General features: G+C 34.2%; 3 protein-coding genes across 3 annotated transcripts; 2 read left to right on the forward strand and 1 right to left on the reverse strand.

The window, feature by feature from the left end:
- Nucleotides 1–1,620: 1,620 nt before the first annotated feature.
- LOC140049029 (3-hydroxy-3-methylglutaryl-coenzyme A reductase 1-like) lies at nucleotides 1,621–9,198 on the forward strand. Its single transcript, XM_072093839.1, has 6 exons — nucleotides 1,621–2,111; nucleotides 3,493–3,672; nucleotides 4,474–5,219; nucleotides 5,323–5,385; nucleotides 7,276–7,472; nucleotides 7,746–9,198. Exons 2-6 carry the CDS (start codon nucleotides 3,494–3,496, stop codon nucleotides 7,917–7,919), a joined length of 1,359 nt encoding a protein of 452 aa, XP_071949940.1. The 5' UTR covers nucleotides 1,621–2,111; nucleotide 3,493; the 3' UTR covers nucleotides 7,920–9,198.
- Nucleotides 9,199–13,694: 4,496 nt separating this feature from the next.
- On the forward strand, nucleotides 13,695–17,551 carry LOC140048983 (3-hydroxy-3-methylglutaryl-coenzyme A reductase 1-like). Its single transcript, XM_072093789.1, has 5 exons — nucleotides 13,695–13,922; nucleotides 14,783–15,525; nucleotides 15,742–15,804; nucleotides 16,042–16,238; nucleotides 16,588–17,551. Exons 1-5 carry the CDS (start codon nucleotides 13,744–13,746, stop codon nucleotides 16,759–16,761), a joined length of 1,356 nt encoding a protein of 451 aa, XP_071949890.1. The 5' UTR covers nucleotides 13,695–13,743; the 3' UTR covers nucleotides 16,762–17,551.
- Nucleotides 17,552–18,182: 631 nt separating this feature from the next.
- Nucleotides 18,183–21,584, reverse strand: LOC140049042 (sulfotransferase 1E1-like). The gene is made up of 6 exons (XM_072093852.1): nucleotides 21,395–21,584; nucleotides 21,036–21,268; nucleotides 20,307–20,445; nucleotides 19,432–19,526; nucleotides 18,994–19,168; nucleotides 18,183–18,588 (listed from the first exon to the last, which is right to left on the reverse strand). Exons 1-6 carry the CDS (start codon nucleotides 21,582–21,584, stop codon nucleotides 18,461–18,463), a joined length of 960 nt encoding a protein of 319 aa, XP_071949953.1. The 3' UTR covers nucleotides 18,183–18,460.
- Nucleotides 21,585–22,279: the final 695 nt, after the last annotated feature.

Consider the following 22,279-nt stretch of genomic DNA (forward strand, 5'->3'; position numbering starts at 1 on the left):
GGATGACGTCACTGCCCTAGATACGTCTCACGGTTACGGAAGCCCATTGTGGCCTGTCGAGTTCCGATGTGCATCTTGGAAGCGTCAGATCTTAGACGTTCATTTTAAGCTTCTGTACACCCTTGTATAAATATATTTATACGCGAAGAACATACGACAGCATTTAACCTGTCCGTTTGGGATTAACAGGTTGATACAGTTGGCGTTAAGCCAGAAACTAATATTGTGCAAGTTATTATCAAGGTAAGTTATTGCAATTATTCTGTCCGCTTACAATTTTTGTATTTTCATATTTTAACTATGGTTGTACGTTTCCGAAATAAAAATAAAATGAATGATAGGAACAATTTTACCAGGTTTCCGCTGATATACATAAATATAAAAAATCTATATGTTAACAGTAATGTTTTCCTAAATTAATTTTAAAAATCTATCCGAAAAGAAAAAAGAGAAAAATGTGTTCTATATTTAAGTTGTCAACGCTCAATTTAAAATTTAAAATACAAATCTAAAAAATTAAAAAATAAATATCCGTCTTAAAAAGGTACCGTATGTATTGAGATTTGGAAAATTATTTCAGAATTTATGTGAGGTTATTTTTTATTTCATTTTAATTTATTTGACAACTCATCTTGAACATTAAAGATGTATTGCCCCAAAAAACATGAAAAATGAAGATTAATTAAATCAGAGATTGAATAGGTTATTGTGTAGTTTTATTAAAGTTAATCACTTCTATATAAAAAAAAAACATGAACAAATTCGACTGGCTGTTTAGCATGTTTTTGTCTACACAATATGATGTGCCTATATACGGACATGATGATGTCATATCCCTACCATATTTAGGCACATCCTACTTCTGTCAACTTGTTTGATAGTGTAGACAGAGCTTAAGTTTACAATTTTAATAGTTTTCCAATCTTTGGCAAGGTAATTGGAAGTTTGTCGATAAATCCTGTCATCGAGTAAGTTCGGTTTGGTGACATTATTAATAGTAGTTTTGTGATTGAATTGCATTGCAAACATACTTTGGTACTTTAAGTTAAACAATGTTAGATTTTAGTTTGCAGAAAATATTGATTATTGAAAAATAATTAATCAGTCTTGAAATAAAGGATCATTCGTTGATTGCTAAACTGTTCCAGTCAACAATATCAATCACGTAAAATTCGATGAAATTTGTGAAATAATTGCTGAAAGTGTCAAGCTTAGTTCCTACTAGGACACAACGCAGGGACGTAAGCGCACCGCGAGTAATTTGACCAATCACGACGCGATCCGAAATGTCGCATGTGATTGGTCAACTCCTACGTCGTTACGTTGCGTCCAAAGTGGGAACCAAGCACGAAATTACGGTACGGTCACTCGCGCATTTTCTGACCTGATCAAATATTGGCTAAACATTATTTTAACAACGCATGATTGAATATGATTATAATTTAACGGTGTCAAATTACGTATTAATAAAGTAGAAAAAAGTAAACAAATCCACTAGTACACGTACAATTCTTAACATGTAATTATATAAACTTATGTAAGCAGAGGACCTTGTCGAGCCGTAAAATGTGAAAAAAAAGTCAAAAAAATTCTACCGAACTTTAGAGTTAAAATAACGATAGTAAAACGATAGTGTAGAATTCTTTGCTAATATACATGTACACAGGGAGATGTAACACATCTCCCTGATGTACATATAACGTCAAAATATTTAACGGAGTCCATAGTGGATTATGAATTTATATACAGATTTGCACATTTTAAGTAGCTATGTTTGCACAAAGGTGGGTGTTTACACATTTGAAGGCAAAATGTTTGCACAATGCGACTTTTGCACATTTCACGGCGCAGCAGATCTTCCCATAATTCATTTCCACCCAAACATTATTGCGTAATAACATCATCAACTTGACTAAAACATTCGATTCACATGTGCGCATGTCGTTTTTCGATAGCCTATCGTATGAGTAGTGAAAGCAAATAATGTATAGCTCACTTTCATCGCCTTTCTTATCAGGGCTTGACTACATTAAAAGTGAAGTATTAGGCTTCAAAAAGACCATTGTTAATCTGCAGTAAGGAACCGAAACATATCGTACTAATCTCATCAGGTATGTAGGCATACTTTGTGTACTACATTAAACTTATATAGCATATTAGTTAAGACGCAAGGACGTAGACGCAACGCAAGCGAGTTGACCAATCACACGTGACTGTGCGAATAATCTATCGCTTGTGATTGGTCAAATCATATTGCGTTGCGTTACGTCCATGCGTTGCGTCCTAGTGGGAACCAAGCTTAAAAAGAGGTGGAGTACAATTAAAATAAGATTGAAAAAATGCAATAAAGTTCAAATTATCACCTTATATTGCAGTCTCACAAAAAAATATTTATTGTGTTTATTTCAGTACACAATTTAACCTTTTAGTACTTTAGTAAAGTAAGAATAAATTTGTTTTGATAGAAACACGGTTTTGATTGATACAATAGGCTTATTTTGCACCGTTTTAAGATAAAATAAATGTTTACTTTTTTTGCCTTTTGATAGCCTAAATGGTCTTTGCCATAGGCATTCCCGGGTGTTTTCCCGCCTGAACTATTTATATTGTTCAGCTACCAATACATAATTGTAATATAAGAAATTTCGTTTGTAATTTTTTATTTGTCAACTGAAATCTTATATATTAATTGAAACTCTCTCAAGCCCGAGTAGGTCCTTGTAAGATGAGACACTGACACAGTGCGAGTTCGTGAACAAAATTCACTCCAACCTATATTCGATCAAGTAGCCTCCTTGATTTGAATACGGCCTACAATTCATTTATTTCTGGTTTATTGATTAAAAAACATTTTCATTTCCCTTTATACAATTCTTGTCTCTGAATTTACCAATGGTAAACAATACTATATATATTACAAAAAAAACCCATTAAAATACAACACAAACATAAAAAAAAAGTTCCACAGAAATAAATATAAATATGAAAATGGAGTCACCAAAAAGGGATGACGAAATATCGTTTAATGAATTAAATTAATTAACAGTATGTTCGATTTACGAAATGTTTCTGTGCAAAACTTATTACTGAAGCATATAACAGTGCGTCAAGTTTAACGACTCGTGGATAATAAAAACAATTATTATCATTTACCATAACTCGATATTTACCAGAAATAATTATATATCAGCCTGTGCTTCCTTTGTTTTTATTTCTTTTATTGTAGTCTTGTCTATATTATAATTGTTTTTATATCTCAATTCTGTTCAAGTACTCTCACTTGCATGCACACTGATGAAGGGATAGTGTTGCCAGAAATATCTGCAAATTTGTCTGCCTGCTTTACTTTATCGTTAGATTTAGATTTCTGCTTATTTTTTTTGTATATCCATTCCAGCTACTGATACTACAACGTTGTAATTTCTTCAGTAATTTGCCTTTGGATTCATATAAGATTTTTATATAAATAAATGATTTTTTCCCCTAAAACAGAATGGCAAGTTTCATTAGTTTGAGGAAGGTTGTTTCGTGTCAACTAAGCAGAAGATGTATGTCTACGTCGACCCTTTTGAGACAGAGTAGCAATGGGCACTCTTATGGCGGTCTCTGCGATGGAAAGTCACAAAATAGATACCAACACAAACAGAAGCTTGATCACGTGAGATACCAATCGTAAGTTGTAGCAGTTGTAGCGACATTCACACCCACTTAACACGTGGAGTAGAACATTTGAATGTAACAATACCTAAATACACCCTTAGTAAAATTAATTCGTCCTTTAAAGTTGCAGGCGCAAAAATATGGAACAGTTTACCAATTAATATTAAATCGGCACCAACAATTACGTCCTATAAGGCTAGATACAAATCTCATTTCTTTTCATAAACACTGTATTATATTTAATTAAGTTTTTCTTTTTGATTAAGACAGGACCACAATGTAAAACAGACACACTGTTATCTGATTGTTTTATCCTGTATAAATATATTATTTATTATTATTATTATTTATAATTTATATTTAAAAAGTATACCGTTTTAGGCTCTGTCTACACTCTCAAACTTTATGTAAAAAAAAATGTGATTTGGACACGATGATGTCATATTACTACAATATTTGGGCACATCACATTTTTTTCTCATAATTGTTGATAGTGTATACAGAGCTTTAGGCATATGTACCATTCGTTAGGTTTTGAAAATGGAAAGATAATTGTTTTATGAGCGCTTGGTTTAAAAACCTTACAGTGGGCAGTATTTTCCAATATTATAATAGTATATTTAATGTTCAAGTTTCACCGTCTGACGTAAATAATTAGAACGATCTTTTTTAAAATGTGGCATTTTCTATTTTATTTGTATTTTGTTGACTTTTAGGACTTAGGCCTATGTACTTGTATATATGCTCATTTTTAATTTGTGCTGCAAAAAGCCGAACATATAGGCCTAATTAGTTATCTTTCGTTCATTCTAGAAATAAGCCGAAATCGGCTGACGATACGATAAGCGTCTCAATGTCAAACCGCCAGAGGTACATTAACAATAACGTACTGGAAACCATAGACCTATCACCTTTGGACGATATACACAAAGATGGTGTTTTCACACGCAACATTGAGAACTACATTGGTACCGTGAAGATTCCAATCGGGATGGTCAACGTCGACGTAAATGGTATGTACGCCAAGGGATCTTTCTCTGTCCCTATGGCTACAACTGAAGCTGCATTAGTAGCTTCCTATTCCAGAGGCTGCAAATTGGTTTCTGTCTGCGGCGGAATCAACACCGTTGTCGTGGAGAAAACCGTTCAGCGAGCTCCAGAATTCCTGTTCGCTAACATTTCTGACGCAAACATATTTTACCGGTGGTTTAACAGACCAGAAATGTTTGATAGAATTAAAAAGGCTGCGGAGACTACGACCAATTATGGAAAGCTAAAAAAGACCGCAGCTACCTTACATGGTAATAAAGTACTTACTAAGTTTATGTACGAAACTGGTAACGCATCCGGACAAAATATTAGCACATTTGCTACCAATGTTGCTATTACGGAGTTTCTACAAGATTCTCCTATTCAACCGCAGAAATGGTGGCTGGATGCCGGCGGTTCGCAAGATAAGAAAGCGTCGAGTGGTCTTTTCAACAACTCCAGAGGTGTCTACGTCACTGGTGAAGTCATCTGCCCTAAAGATGCTGTTGAACAGATTTTGAAAACAACAGGTAGGCCTACTTATTTTAACCATCTTAATTTATAATATTCCACGTTTTTTTTAAACTAATTTTTAAAAGCAACTACTATACTATATTATTTTATTTATTACAGTTGATAATTTGAATGAAATCAGCGAATCAGTGACGATTAGTCAGTATATGCAAGGAGTGACCGGTAAGTTGTCTCGTGGCAATTAATAACTGTACCTTTGTTTGCATTGCGCCCCGTCACGTTTTTCTACGAGGAGCAAACAACGAGTAACTAAATATATAATTTTACATGAAAAAATATATACAGAGTAGTACTGTTATCTTGTAGGGGGTGAAAAAGGATTTTACCAGTACTGTGTTATCGGATAAGGCCCGACGTGGTTTTATAATTAATTTATAAAATTATAAATAAAGTATTGCAAGCTATACAATACTGTACTTTGTACTTCATTCTTAAGCTCTGTCTACACTATCAAACTTTATGTGACAAAAAATGTGATGTGCCCATATATGTATATATATATATATATATATATATAAATCCAAAGGCAAATTACTGAAAAAAATGACAATGCTGTGGGTATCAGTGGCTGGATCTCAATGGAGATACAAAAATAAAAAGCGAAAAGCTAAATCAAAACGATAAAGTAAACAGCCAGAAAAGTTAGCAGAGCTTTCGGGCAACACTAGCCCTTCATCAGTGCAAGTGAAGGAATTTGGATAACGTCAGAGTATAAAGCTGGCAAGTGCTGCCTGGGTGGACAGGAATAAAAGAAAGAAATATATATATATATATATATATTTGTTTAGTCTCATTCCAAAATTGTTTATATCTCTACCAAGCTACCTTCTTTGTTTTCCACTCTTATTCAGACTCCACCCTGGCTCCCTTTGTTATATTTCTTTTATTCCTGTCCACCCAGGCAGCACTTGCCAGCTTTATACTATGACGTATACTTTTTATTTTTGTATCTCCATTGAGATCCAGCCACTGATACCCACAGCATTGTCATTTTTTTCAGTAATTTGCCTTTGGATTTATATATATATATATATATATATATATATATATATATATATATATATATATATATATATATATATCACTACCATATTTAGGTATACCATCACCATATTTGGAAACATCAAACTTTTTTGTCAAACTAGTGTAGTATAAAGTGTAGACAGAGCTTAGTCTATGTTATCAACACTGTAATGTACCGAGACCGCCGCAATCTGTCGCAACATTCTGTTTGTTTAGAATATATCATTTATACATACACATTTTCGTCTAGCCTGTTCAAATAAAGATTATGATAAAAATAGAAAACAAATATGCTGCTTTTGTCTATTGTACTATTTTAAGATATAGATTAAACGTGACATTGAAATTGAGCTTTTATTACCGTTATAAATAAACAACTTTAAAAACGGCAGATTGATTATGAGCGCGTTCAAACTAAAGCTCTGTCTACACTATCAAACTTTATGTGACAAAAATATGATGTGCCCATATAGACAAGATAGTGTCATATCACTACCATATTTGAGCATATCATTACCATATTTGGTCTCATCACATTTTTTAAACTAGTTTGATAGTGTATGCCCCAAGTCTGTAGTTATTGTCTATTTTATGTCAATCAACCAGTCGGCGTTTCGATTTTTGCCTGAGTAATACGAACTCACTGTGTATTATACGTATGGAACGCCATATGTGCCAACATACTTTTTACTAATTTTGGTCTAGAACCTAGACTAGTTCAAACTATACAATACTGTATAATAATTTATATCTACTGCGTTCTTACGCGCATGTGCAGTGATCACTGCTTTAGTCGCGCCAATATTGAAGTATTTGAAATATAATAGTATAGGCTATAATAGTAGTACTATAGTAGTAAAAATGTCAATATTAATATACCACCCTAACCCTTTTCAGTTATCCTCACATTCATTGTAATACCTGGTAAACTAGAGAGTGGATTATTATTATTTTACGATGAGTTGACTTATTGTTTGAGTGATAATTACAATGATTCGGTTATTATATATTTTTTTCTTCATAATATAGGATTAACTTGTCACGCCGCTAATGCATTGACCGCCATTTTTATCGCGTGCGGACAAGATGTTGCTTGCGTTGTCGAATCTCATGTTGGCGTCACAGAGATGCGCAAGACACCAGAGGGTGATCTTAGGGTACGCCTAACCATACCGTCAATGATGATTGGAACCGTTGGAGGCGGTACAGATCTACCTTCTCAAAACGTAAGTTTATTGAAATTAGATAATGTAATTACCAAAATTTGAAAGGTTTTGTATATCATATCATACAAGTTTACTTCCTATTAGGACGTAAGCCCGCCGTATATAATTTGACCAATCACGATGAGATGGATCATCCGAACTTTTGATTTTGATTGGTCAACAAACCTACGTGGCGCCTGTATGTCGTTGCGTTGCGTCCAAGTAGAAAAGTATAAACGACAATTGCACGCGACAGAATATTTTGTTTACCGTCTAGCCTTTCTTGTATTTTAGACGTGTCTTAGTATGATACAACTGCCCGAAGAGAACAGTCGAGATGCATTAGCTGAGGTCATAATGGGCGTGCTTTTGGGCGGAGAACTCTCTCTCAGCGCCGCAATGACGGCGCATCATTTTTCAGCTGCTCATAAAAAATTCGCCAGAAGTGGAGTCACGAAACGGGTTTAAAAAGTGTTTGGAATAGAACATATACTATTAAAGCACATATTATGTATTATGACAATGTGTGTTGTGATGTTTGAACATAGACATGAAACAATAAACAAATACATGCTATGTTTACTATTAAGTGTATTAAAATCATATTAATTAATTAATATACTTGCACATACGGCACTAGGTATCCTAAAGTTCACGAAAAAAGGTAATTGGCATCCAAGTTAATATCGTATATGAAGTGCAGAATCTACCACTATTCTGCTGCAGTAAGTTCACTTTTTAATTGTTTCATTGTATTTATGTGGTTTTTGATTGATCAAAATGATCGGAGAATAGAAACAATCTTGCATTGCAAGCGTTGGTTCTACTTCGTGATTGGTTAAAACTTGCAAAATGGTCGTATTGCAGTACGGTTTGTTTCTGTTCTGTGATTGGTTGAAAGTTGTAAACGTTGGCTCGTCCCCCACTTTAATAAGTTTATGGTTCTGCTTTGTGATTGGTTAAAACGTTTTGAGAGGGCGACAAACAAACATTGAGCTACTTCGCACAACCCTGGCATAGCAGCAGAATCACAATAATTTGATATAATAGTAAATAAGCTTGACCGATAGTACAGTGTTTTGCGGTTTATTATATACATATATTTTACATACCACACGTTAGATAATCTTGGGTAAAGTAAACCATTGTGTAAATACATACATCAATCGCCTTAATATCATTCCTTAACAATAACTGTAATGCATAAATTTATAATATTGTAATAAAGATTAACCATACATTTGTATGTTGACCGGCAAGTACATTATGGACGTGGATTGACTTAGGAAGATTTACTTAAAACGTTTAACTTACGTATATCACTACCATATTGGGACACATCAAACTTTGTTGTCAAACTAGTGTAGTATAAAGTGTAGACAGAGCTTAAGTCTATGTTATCACCACCTAATAATGTTACCGCCGCAATCTGTCGAAACATACTGTTTAGTTACTTATTGTGTAGAAGAATTGAGAAAGTAACACCCCCGCCCCGATTAAATGTTATATTTAAGCAGTAGTATTAAACGTATGTAAAGTAACTGTATATTATTAAGATAGGATAAGTGTAGTTTCTGTAAATAATATTGTACGTCATTTTAAATTTTAATTACCGTTAATGTGGATACAGTATAGTGTGTAATATTAGTATGTATTTTATTCAATAAGGGAAGATAATAAATAAAACTAATTATTACAAAAGAAGTGAAGTCATTGTTAAATTTTTCGATTATCGATGTGTAACTCTCCTCCTGGGCTTAGTGTATCATAAAGAAATTTATTTTGTTAAAATCTTATTTCAACAATATTTTACGAGGGTGGTCCATCCAGCCGAAGCTGATCATTAGGGACCCTCACAGAAATACATCATGACAAGACATAAACATGTAACAACAAAAATTAAATTAAAATAAATATAATTTATGAAGATAAAATAAAGCACAAACAATTTAAAATCAAAAATTAAATAAATAAAATTAAATTGGCCATTTGATAAAATGGAAGTATCTAAACAAGAAGATAGTCCTTGAGCAGAAATTTGAAGGAAAAGGGTAAGATGAAGCAAGTCGGATATCTAAAGGAAGAGAATTAAAAAAAGTAGGAGCATTGAAGCTAAAGGACTGTTTGAACAGTTCCAAGTAAGGTCTGGGTATAATGAGATCACCGTTAGTGATCTGCTGTGTGGCCTGCAGCCATTAGATGTGATCTTAGCAAGTAAATAAATAGCATTATTATTAGACGATATTTTTCAGTACCTTTGCGCCGGTCTTCACCCCTCTTTTTTTCCCATTAGTCACCCCTCTTTTAATCCTTCAGTCACCCTTCTGTTTTTCCAATCAAACCTCGCCCACCCACCCCATAATCCATTCACCCAACACCGCGTTCTTTGATTTTAAGGTTACCGACAAATGAACCGTACTCATTCATATACATAGTCTTTACTTATGTTTTTATAGTGCTATTCTAATTAAATATCCGATTTCGGAGCATTTTGGTAAACTTATTTTTCAATATTTAATTTTGATTCAAAGATTTTGTCGTCTTTTGAATGTTAAACAATTTTCAACTATGTGAACTTTATCTGGTACCATTTATAGGTCCTGTTTGATTGTATTTTTAATGGCAGATAATGTTTGCTTAGCCAAGTCCTAAACAAACATTAGCACCTTGTTGAAATAGATATAATTATGATAATGTATTGTGTGAAAAGTAACATTATATATAGCTTTTATGTGTTATTTTTAGACAACGGTTCATGATACATACTATTATCATTCGTTATAGGCGTGTACAAGTTTGAAACTTTGGACCAACATCAATGTCATAATTATTATGGACCTATACTTTATGTTTATGCAGTTTATGTATACAGATCCCACTCGAAATAATAATAATAAGAAAAAAAACCCATTAACAAACAAAAATATTAACGCACTTAAATAACCACTCTTTTTTTATGTAGTAAGCCTGTATAGTAAAGTTACTATTTTAAAATCAGGTGATTACCGAACTTTGAAAATCAAGAAATAATTCCTTTAATTTCTTTCCATTAAATTAGTTAATGTGTCACTAGGCAATGTGTGCCAATTATATGTGTTTATAATTTTAGTATTGTTCTATTTGACAATCTTGTGATAAAAATCACCAGATTTTCTGTTCGATCTATCGAGCCGATCCTTATCACTGAACTTCGAAACTTCCGAATAGATCTATAAAAATTATTATCTGTCAAGAGGTAGTTGGATAACTGGACTAAAATATCCTTTGAAGGTTGACATATTGATTATCAGCACTGACTTATCAGTATAAATTGGTACAATGTTCTAAAAATACATTGCTTGCAATACAGTGCAAACACATCAGCAATCGTAACTCTAAATTTAGAAACATCGAATTCTAAAATTATAATATGTTACTAATTTTGGACTGAAACCAAAATGTTTGCAGAAGATAAAATGGGCGTATGGATTAATGGAGATATTAATGTGCAATGTATCTAATGTTCTAATTCTGTACTTTGAACAAACGTCATCTCTTAGAAACATCGAATACTAAAATTATAATGTGTTTCTAATTTTAGACTGTAACCAAAATGCTTGCAGAAGATAAAAATGAGCGTATGGATTAATGGAGATATTAATGTGCAATGTATCTCATCTGCTAATTCTGTATTTTGAAAATTGAATGAGAGATTTATATTAAATTTTCATTACTATTTCTGTTTTATTTCTTTATTTATCCACACTCGTAAACAATTTCAAGACCAGGAAAGAGTGGTATTTTAACTTAAAAGTTACGGTTATTTTATTTGTTTACCCTTTCACGTGATCCTTCGAAGTGGGTTCATCACATCACAATAAACATATCAATACGACTTAGGTGTCACATTTTTAAGCGTATGAAGACGAAAGGAAGTATCGGAATATAGAATGTATTTTTACATAAAATATAGTAAATAGGTCGAACAAACGCAGGTCTAGTGTCTCTTAAGCGTGGTTCCCACTAGCGACGCAACGCAATTGGACGTAACGCAACGCAAGTGAATTGGCCAATCACAGGCGATGGCTTATTCGCTTGTGATTGCTACCGGTCTATAACTTCGCTTGTCATTGGTTAAAACGCTTGCGCTGCGTTTACGTCCTTGCGTTACGTTCAAGTGGGAACCAAGCCATCGCTTGTGATTGGTCAATTCACTTGCGCTGCGTTACGTCCTTGTGTTGCGTCGCTAGTGGGAACCACGCTTAAACAATACTACTATTCATATACAACTATACATTTATCTAACCAATAGGAAACGCTACTTTTGTATGTTGTGTACTGTGTTCATTTTAAAGTTTATCTGATTGCTTGTGATTTCTAGTTTTACTTTACCGTAATATTTTCGGAAGATGACAGAAAAAAATAAACTGTATTGGGATTGATCAACTAGTGCTCTCTAGAGTTGGATAAACGTCTACCTAATTATAAACAAATGAATGAATATCTAATATAAATCTCTCATTCCAATTTCAGTACAGAAATTAGTAAATGATATACATTGCACATTATCTCTATTAATCCATACGCCCATTTTTATATTCTGCAAACATTGTGGTTTCAGTCTAAAATTAGTAACATATTATAATTTTAGCATTCGATGTTTCTAAATTTAGAGTTACGATTATTGATGTGTTTGCACTGTACTATTGATAACTGATAGTAAGTAAATGCACCTGAGTACGTCCATGCCCTTTCCGAAACCTAAACATTCTTCTAAAGTTTTTCGCATATTAATGCGAAAACCTATAGTTGATAGTACTAGTTTTCTTTTTCATTCGGGACATTATTTGGTGGTGGTGGTATTAGGATTGGTCAACTAGGTATCTCGACGTTGTGAAGAATGTCTACCCACTAATTGATGGTAACTAAATTCACCCGAGACCTTTTTCCACACCAATAGTTTGTTCTCTTTTCGCATTAATAATGGTAAACATCTATAATAGTATTAGTTTTTTTTTCGTCGAGAAGTTATCTTAAAAGATAATATATATATATATATATTTTTTCTTCCATCAATTAAAACAGCCATATATAATTGAACCACTACTTTGAACATTTGCCAAGTGGCTGTTTGATGCTGAATTCCTATTGGTTGGTTCTGCACCTGTTGTTAATAATATGCTAATTAGGTTAAATACAGAAATATCAAGAAGTCGTCGTATGATTAGCAAAACGACTCATGAGATGTGGTAAGCGTATCTTAAGTTATAAATAGACACGTTGATATTATTAGATAATACATAATCAATAAGATTATTGTGTTTTAATATTTCAAAATAGATTATAGAAGGTCGTTGACCGATGAATGAACTGTTTTCGTAACTCTTACCGTATTATTGATGGCCGATCCTCACAGATACAGTAGGCATTTGTGAAATTCAATCAAATAATTACATCAGAATATATAGAAGTTTGAATTAAACTTTCCTCCTTTGCATTTGTTGTATACTAAGATGAAAGGCCATGCTTGTATTAAAAAATAATAAACAACGATGTTAGATCAGAAAAAAACTCTTTCTGAAGAATGAAATGAAAACATGTCTAACAACAGAATAATATCTTCATTAAAATTAGAGTAAACATGTTTAACATGTTTATGACAACAACCCTTAGATCTGATCATTAGTTGCCCCAAAGGTAGTTGCCCCAAAGGTAGTTGCCCCGGAGGTATTTGCCCCAAAGGTAGTTGCCCCAAAGGTAGTTGCCCGGACGGTATAGTTGTTAGTGTAATTGTCCAGGATGTTGCCCGATAACTGAAAAGATGCGGTTTAATAAACAACATGAACCACCACTGACTAACTGTAGGTAGTTGTTTTTATCATTGTCCAGGGGGGTTGCCCGATAACTGAAAAGATGCGGTTTAATAAACAACATGAACCACCACTGACTAACTGTAGGTAGTTGTTTGTATCATTGTCCAGGGGGGTTGCCCGATAACTTAAAAGATGTGGTTCAATAAACAACTTTACGAACCACCACCAACTGTAGGTAATTGTTTTGTTTGTGTAATTGTCCAGGGGTTGCCCGATAACTTAAAAGATGCGGTTAAATAAATAAATAAATAATATATTTACATGAAACACGTTACCAGTGTACCTGTAGATAATGCTACCTTATCGGTCATTGACTGCGCATGTTCCGTGACTTCACAATGTATAAAACCCTTTCGAGACGTGATACGGATATCATTCAGTGTTACCAATTATTACAAAATACGCGTTGTAAAAACTGGTCTAAGGATAACTGCTTGACAATGTCGAAGTTAAGGATTTTGAGCAGAACAGCAACTAATGTTAATTCGTTTGGTCGATATTTTTCTACGAGCGTTTTGAAACAGAGCAGCGCAGGCGATGATGCTGACTTTAACGCACGAAAATCATTTCATAAAGTGTCGAACAAAGCCACCGCTGATATCCAAGTTAGAAACCAATCGTAAGTACTAAAATAATATGTAAGCATTTCTTTGAAAGAGAGAGAGAGAGAGAAATTAGATTTTACGATAGAATACAAGGGCGGGTCTGTGATTTCTTGAAAAAGGAGAACGGATAATGGGCGGCTCTCCCATATCCGCGCCTGCTGCAGCTGTATGTAGTTTTTATCCTAACCGCACGTTCAGTATATAGCTTAAAGCTCTGTCTACACTATCAAACGTTATTTAACAAAAATGTGCCCATATAATGACATGATGATGTTCATAATTAGTTATATTTCACCATATCAGATTTGTTACTGTGAGGAATTTGTTTGTGGAAAAGAATATTCCATCATTTTATGAATATTTGAGGATTTCGACTTACCGATTTCTTACAAGAATAATGAAAAGCGAAAACAGAATGTTAATTTGTATATACAAATATTTATTGATGGATTCAAACATGTACTACAAATGGAGAGAGGCATATACCAATAGATAAAAGTTTTGGTCCTCTCTCCTTCATCTTTTTTGTTTTCTTTGTAATGCATTATACCATATGGACAATTGTCTAAAATAAAAGTTGAATTGAATTGAATTGAATATCCCACCTACACTATTGTTATAGTACTTTGTGTTTTCCACCGATGTAAAGCTGTAATTCCCAATAATTGATTAATTGATATCTACTTTTCCATGTAATTTGTCGTTTTAGTTATAGGCCTATGAAGTTACTTTCTTATAGCCATAATCACTTATATCGATATTAAACAAGTATTTGTGATACTCAGTATGCTAATAGAGTATTTGAATATGTGTGGTGAAATGCCGTAAATATATCATAGCTATATACTTTAAAATAACTTCTTACTTTTTCTAGAAACCAGGCTGAGTCAGCCACTGCTACTAGTGTGTCACTTAACAATAGAAACATGTACATCAACCAAAACGCGTTGCGTAATGTTGACCTATCACCGTTGGACGACATGTACAATGATGACACGTACACACGTAGCGTGGAAAAGTACATCGGAACTGTTAAAGTCCCAGTTGGGATGGTTAACGTCGACGTAAATGGCATATACGCAAAGGGATCATTCTCTGTGCCTATGGCTACAACTGAAGCTGCATTAGTGGCATCCTACTCAAGGGGCTGTAAGCTTATCAGGGCATGTGGAGGAGTCAACACAGCAGTTATCGGACAGACAATTCAGAGAGTTCCAGAGTTCATATTTCGCAACCTACCCGACGCGTACACTTTTTTACAGTGGTTTGATCGCCCCGAAGTCTTTAACGCTTTAAAATTGGCTGCCGAGAGTACAACAAACCACGGTAAACTTATTAAGATAGTACCTAACTTACATGGTAATAAGGTTCATGTGAAGTTTTTGTATGAAACTGGAAACGCGTCTGGCCAGAATATCAGTACATTCGCTACCAATGCAGCTATTATGAATGTTCTTCCCGAATGCCCTATTCAGCCAGAAAAGTGGCTGCTGGAAGCAGGTGGTTCGCAAGACAAGAAGGCTTCAATTGGGTTTTACAACAATTCTAGAGGATTGTATGTCACTGGTGAGATGGTGTGCCCAAAAGAACTTGTTGAAAGTATTCTAAAAACATCAGGTAAGTTTAGCCAAACTGTAAACAACCACCTATCTATTTTCGCAGGTAACCATCTACGTTCAAATCTAAGATTAAATTCAGTATCCTAAGTTGAATCATTAGAGAAAAGGACTAAATAAATAAAATCCCTGTTGACTGAAATTACTTTCTCTAATCTAAAATGCGTTAATAAAGATAAGGGTAATAATGTTTAATGTTCTGAATTTATTTTGGCAGTTGATAACATGAATGATGCCAACGAGTCGACACTTATGAGCTTATACATGCAAGGAGTAACAGGTACGTCACGTGAATGTTACGTAATAATGATCTTAATAATGTTGGAATAAAAGTAGACAGACATTTCTAATTCCCTTCATACTTACTACTAAGTTTATTTCAATACGTGCTTTGTACACAACTTTGATAAAACTGCGCAAAGCTTGTTCGTCAATTTTTTTTATTTTGGTAATGTTTAAAATGGTGATATATTTGTACAATTTGAGTGATTTATTTTTGTATTGTAATATATTTCAGGATTGACATACCATGCATCCAATGCCCTGGCCGCCATCTTCATCGCATGCGGACAGGACCCTGCCTGCGTCGCCGAAAGTCATGTTGGCGTGCAAGAGGCGCGTAAAACACCAGAAGGCGATCTAAGACTTCGAATAACGATGCCATCCTTAATGGTGGGAACAGTTGGAGGGGGAACATTCCTGCCTTCACAAAGGGTAGGTTTTATGATTTATTTTGTCCAGAACTCAACTGTCAATGAACACTTGTTACGGACCTTATTTAGTTTAAACAACATTTAAAATAAAGTCCTGTAGTAGTAGCCAACGACAGACAGTGATGTGCGCCTTGGTTGGACCTCAGTGTTGTAGTAAGCATATAGCGTTTGGGGTGTCTCGGCAGCCTAATTATGGTCCTGACACTTTAAAAAAGGTTTGTTTCACGACACTCGTTCTGTTTTACCACTGACGAAAATTTAGTTCAATTATTATTAATTATTATATTTTATAAAACAAAGAAATGTTATCCCGGAGTTACCCTTTAACATAATGTATTTGTGTATTACAGACTTGTCTTGATATTGTGCAACTTCCAGAAGAGAAAAGTCGACTTGCTTTTGCTGAAGTTATATTGGGCGTTATATTAGGAGGAGAACTGTCAATTGCGGGCGCTATGACTGCACATCATTTCTCATCAGCCCATCACAGTTTGGCTCGAAAAGGGAACGGAGTAAGAAAGTAAACGAAAGTATAAAACGTTGAATAATTGGTCGAGGGATTCGTCATTTAGAAACAATATTTTACTCACGGCGTGTTAAAAAAGTAACAAAATGGTCTTTGAAATCGTCGTGTGGTGGTTTACTTTGTTGAGTATTACCAACGCCTCTAAATGAGGACCATTTTACTATTATCCACATTAAAGTATACGGTGTTTCGTCGGTAAAAGGGGGTCATGGCTCAGGGTTAGTGTGGTTATATCTCGGTTGTGATTGTGACAATTAAACTCAGCTCAGTTTTATGATTTTACAAAACGTGTCCTCATCCTTTTATAGCCTACACTTTCAGACCTCCCAAAAAAAGGTTTTATAATTATAGGCATGTCCAAACTATTGAGGGCACTATAACATTTTTAAATTATAACTAACAATACTATTAAAAATCTAAAAGTACTTGATATTGCATTAGAGATCAGAACTTTTTGTTCTAATAAGAGGTTCCCGGTAGATAGTATATAAAATACCGAAGTTGCTTTCAACGTTCCATATGTTGTGTATTGCTGCACTGTGTAATAAAAAAAACACGGTGTTTTCATCTTTGTCAACATTGTATATACTGTATAATTCGAATGTCGTTTTTTTACATAATATATAAGAATTAACCCTGTATAATAATAACAACGGTTTAATTTCATTAAACGATGTAAATATATTATTTGTAGATTAGGTGAGGGTCTAGTATATTGATATACCACCTACAATAGAACATTACTGTATGATGATGATCTTGTATAACAATCGTCTGATAAATAAAGCATGTTAAACCTCATTGCGCATGTTATGTGTGTTTCTTTTAATTTGTTTTGTTTCGTAAACAATATTCGTTAAAAAAAAGTTGGGTTGAAGTGGCAAGGGGAGTATTTCTGCAGATGAAGTCACACCCATCATGGTTAAGTTTATATTACAACATAAATCGTTTTGTAATCGTGTAGTTGATAATACTGCCATGGTATAATTCATACTACTGAAATAGTTTTAATCTGTCGTGGCGCTATTGCTTTGTGATGAAATGTTCTGTTGGTCAGAGGTTAATAACTTTTAATAAACCGTTGAGGGAATATTTATTTCCTCTTCATGTTTTGTGTACTCAATCCTTTCAACATACATAACACAGTCTAGTCTGGGTTCCAGACAGAGTTTTGACTTAATATTAGTAAAAAGATAAATATGTTGGCTCATATGGTGTTCCATACGTATACTACTAGTCTCGAAATAACTACAGAATTGGCGCAAGTCTAAAAATACTCATACAAAATGTATCCTGTATTTTCTTTATTACATTTTAAACACCAATGGTACTGTCACAGTTTGAAAATAATAATGTTTATTTATCAAAAAATCAAGAGTTGGTAGCTTTTGAAATTAGATTTTCGAATAGCATTTTATAGATTAGTTGGAAGTATCAACCAGCTTTCACGTTTTACTTGGTGGGTTCAGAGGCCGATGTTAAATACTTGTTCTATGCTAATATTTGATTTAACATTTTTAGATTAACCTTATTGGACCAAAATCATTTACAATGCGTCGTATCATTTGGTCACTGACTATACTAACTCAGTTATTTATTTTTTTAAAGTTTTCGTATGAAAATGATAATAACAAATATATGTTAAAAGAGTGTTTTTGCTAGAATCGCTCGGTTGGTCTTTTTCTTGGTACTTGGTACTATTTTTTTTCTTCGCAAGGCTCGTATTCAAATTCCAGTCCCGTTCCGGTTAATGATTCTCTCAATACAGAATCTATCAGCTTGTTCTGCGCAACTGTAAAATGATTCATCCAATCGCCAACGCCACCTGGATGACGAAACAAATGATAAGTGTAACCCATATCAGCCTACTCTCATGTTTTGTAACAAATGTGTTTGTCGTCAGAGGATCAAAAGAGAAAAATCGAACCCACAACCTCCAGATTTACTAGCCTCTTGTATTCAAATGAATTGGGCCCACACTAGTCTAGGTTCCAGACAGAGTTTTGACTTAATATTAGTAAAAAAGATAAATATTTTGGCAAATATGGCGTTTCATACGTATACTACTTGAGTTCAGACAAACATCGAAAAGCCTCGAAATAACTACAGACTGGGGAAAGTCTAGGCCCACACGTAGGCCTACTTATGGGCGGAAGAAGTAGTAAAGGATCTCGTTGTGCGCCACAGTATCATACTTAATTCAGACAATGACGTCATGTCCTTTACTTACCTTTTCTCATAAACGTAGAAACATTGAGGTCAAAGTCCGTGAGACCTGTGAAGTTGGCCATCGGGTTCTTGCTCATCTTTTTGAAAGTACACTGATCGACTGTCTTCTGGAGGGCTTCTTCTGACAGGGTCTTTCCAAGATGATCGCATATTTTGATGACGTTTCCTCGAAGATCCTGAATTGAATTATAGTTGATTTGTTTAGTCATTTATTCATTATGACGGCAGAATTTAAATGTCCCCGTAGTACTGCATTTATTTTCAGATATCGTTAAATCATTCTTTTCAATCGATATTATTACGGATATTTTTTTAAGAATTTTTTTTTACGGATAGATTTACGTTATTGTTGGTTTCCGAGTTGTTTCGTTACTAAATTATGTTCTGTATTAGACCTATAGTGAATGTACAGTTAATCTATATACCTAAACCTACTTACTCGCTTCATGTCTTCATATTTTAGAAAAAGAACGTTTTCATCATGGCGATTCTGCCACCAACTGGTTACGTGATGAACCCAAGATCCATACGGAGCTGTTTGATAAAAAATAAAAGAAGAAAAAACTAGGCCTACTTTATAGTATACCATAGCTTACAACTTCACACATTTTAATTTCGCTTAACCGAAACCTTTATTCATTTGGCCTGGGTTACAGATAAGTTTGCTTCGATATCTGGAAGCTGGAATATCAACAAGAAGTATCTTGACTGCTTTTGCTTTCTTTTAAACTTTGAACCGTTTCCTTTTTGTTCTGCGCTTTTATTCACTTTGTTATGTTCAGTCAAGTTGTTTGGGTTATGAGATCATAAAATAGTAATGCCACACTACAAAATTACAAAATGCGTATATGTAAATGAGAAATGTATATTATATTTTGGGCAAACTCCCCTATACGCATGCGCGTATCCGTGTCTCCGTGTCACAACACGTATACGAATACGATTTAATTTATAGCGTTTTCCATTTGTGTAAAATCATTTTTGTACTGTACTCGATAGAGGGCTAAAGGTATATAAGGTTAGCCTGTCTAGCCTAGGCCTAGTCAACATTTTTTACTTTTTGTCGTTTTCTTGAAGCATTTTAATACTAAATCCTGTCTGAATTAAGTTTTGCTGATAAGTGATCTTTGCCACGTGTAACACTTTTGATTTTCAACGAATAAATCTTAAACGTGTGAAATCCGCACGTCGATACGCACCGAAATCGCGTATACTGTATTGGTGTCACGCAACACAGATTGTGTGACGTAGTACGCGATTATCCATACGTATACACGGAGGTTGCCCAAACTGATATGTAGGAGGCGCACTTACATTTCATGGGAATCATCATCTTCAACAGGTAATCCTCCCAACTACTCATTCTGTCGTCATCACTATAAGCTTTGAACATCTTCAAAAAGTGGAACGCTGACACACAGATGTCTTTGTAGTTTCGTGCCACGTATACTGCCTATTATATAGTACGTATAGCCTATTATACAGTACACGTATAGTGCCTATTATATAGTACGTATTATATAGTACATATATTGCCTATTATATAGTACGTATTATATAGTAGGCCTACATATATTGCCTGTTATAGTACAAAACCAATGAGTATTTTTTTAACCATTCTTGTTTTTTTCATCATCATCAACAACATCATCGTCGCCGTTTCGACGTCGTAGTTAACAACACCACCGTAATTGTCATCGGTGGTTATCAGAAAACATCAATGTGACCACCGTTTTTATTATATACTTATCCTCGTCATTGCTCCTTCTATGAGGTCATGATCAATCCTCATATGACGTCATAATCTATCCTACTATGACGTAATAATCTATCCTAATGTGACGTGTTCATCAATCTTCTATGCTCATTACATCATCTTGATTGTTGTAGTCTACCGCCGCCATCATAATTTGTATCACCGTCATCATCATCATCATCATCATCATCATCATTATCATCATCATCATCCTTTATCATCGTCGTCGTCTTCGTTCTAATAAATTCGTCATTTTCAGTTGCTGCTGTTGTTGGCGTTATCATTACCTTTGCTTTTTTATTATGGAAATCAGGGGGCATCGTATCAAACGCCATGTGTGTTTTTATTAGTCTTGGTTTATCACGTGGCATGTTTGCAATCTTTTTAATTAGGATGTTGCCTGGTTTGGCTGTGCTCATTTCAAGATGTGGCACCCGTTCTTCAACGTGAATCGACGTAATCTTCTCAACGTCAGCCTCGTAATAAATCATTGAGACTATTTCCTGTAACCATGTTGTTCCTGTTAATTATAGATTGATTAAATATTGTATATCAATATTAATTGTATTTGTTTTTTCGATTTCTCCATTGTTATTTTCTCTATTGTTGAAGGCTATTGTCTTTTTTTAAAAGAAGCATTGTTTACCTGATTTTGGAAAAGATATAACGTAAACGTCATCATTTCGTACTTCAAACGTTTTCATCGCTTCAAGCGTACTTGCATGAACAAACCACGGGTATGGAACGCCATCGTAGACATGAAGACCAGACCCGGCCTGGAATTCAATATCAGGATGCTCAATTGACGATTTGATTGAATCCTTACTTGCTGACATTTTCTAGGAATTATTGTGGTATAATTTTAGATAGACAATGGCAAAACAAAATCACTATACTACACTACACACTAGCTACACCAATGCTATTATTAAACGATATACTTGCCAGTAGAGCACAATTCATACCTATGCAATTTGGTGTTTATTACCGCCGCCTAGGAGGTTATATGTTTGAGATAACATCAAAACTAAAAGGACAGATCTTAACCAAATTATAAACACAGTGAGACATGTGGTCAATGAAGACTCCATTCAGTTTTTAGGAAATCTTAACCAGGATCCCAAATTCTGGACCACTTTTTATTATTTTACTAATTTTAAGCCGTACGTCAAAAGTACAACTACGGATTTATATATATATTATTTATTATTTTGATTATGATAATAGGCCTGTAATAATGATGTAGTCCGCTAATAATATCCGTTCTGCTCCAGCAAAACATCTCGAATTGAGATTTGGAGGCCTAACTTTACGCGGATAGTATTTAGACTTAACCTCCATCTTTTTGTCCATCTATAGTTCTGTCCCTAAAAATGTGTTTATATGAAATAGTAACACTAAATATGAAAGCTGTTAAAGCCTAGAAAAAAACATAGCAGTAATTAAAGTAAGTAAATTAAATAAGAGTTTACCGTACCTGTTGCTTACTGTACACCTTCTGTTCAGAATGGAATACGAATTTTGTTTAGTG

This window comes from Antedon mediterranea, chromosome 5 (assembly GCF_964355755.1).
Source record: "Antedon mediterranea chromosome 5, ecAntMedi1.1, whole genome shotgun sequence".
Taxonomy (NCBI): domain Eukaryota; kingdom Metazoa; phylum Echinodermata; class Crinoidea; order Comatulida; family Antedonidae; genus Antedon; species Antedon mediterranea.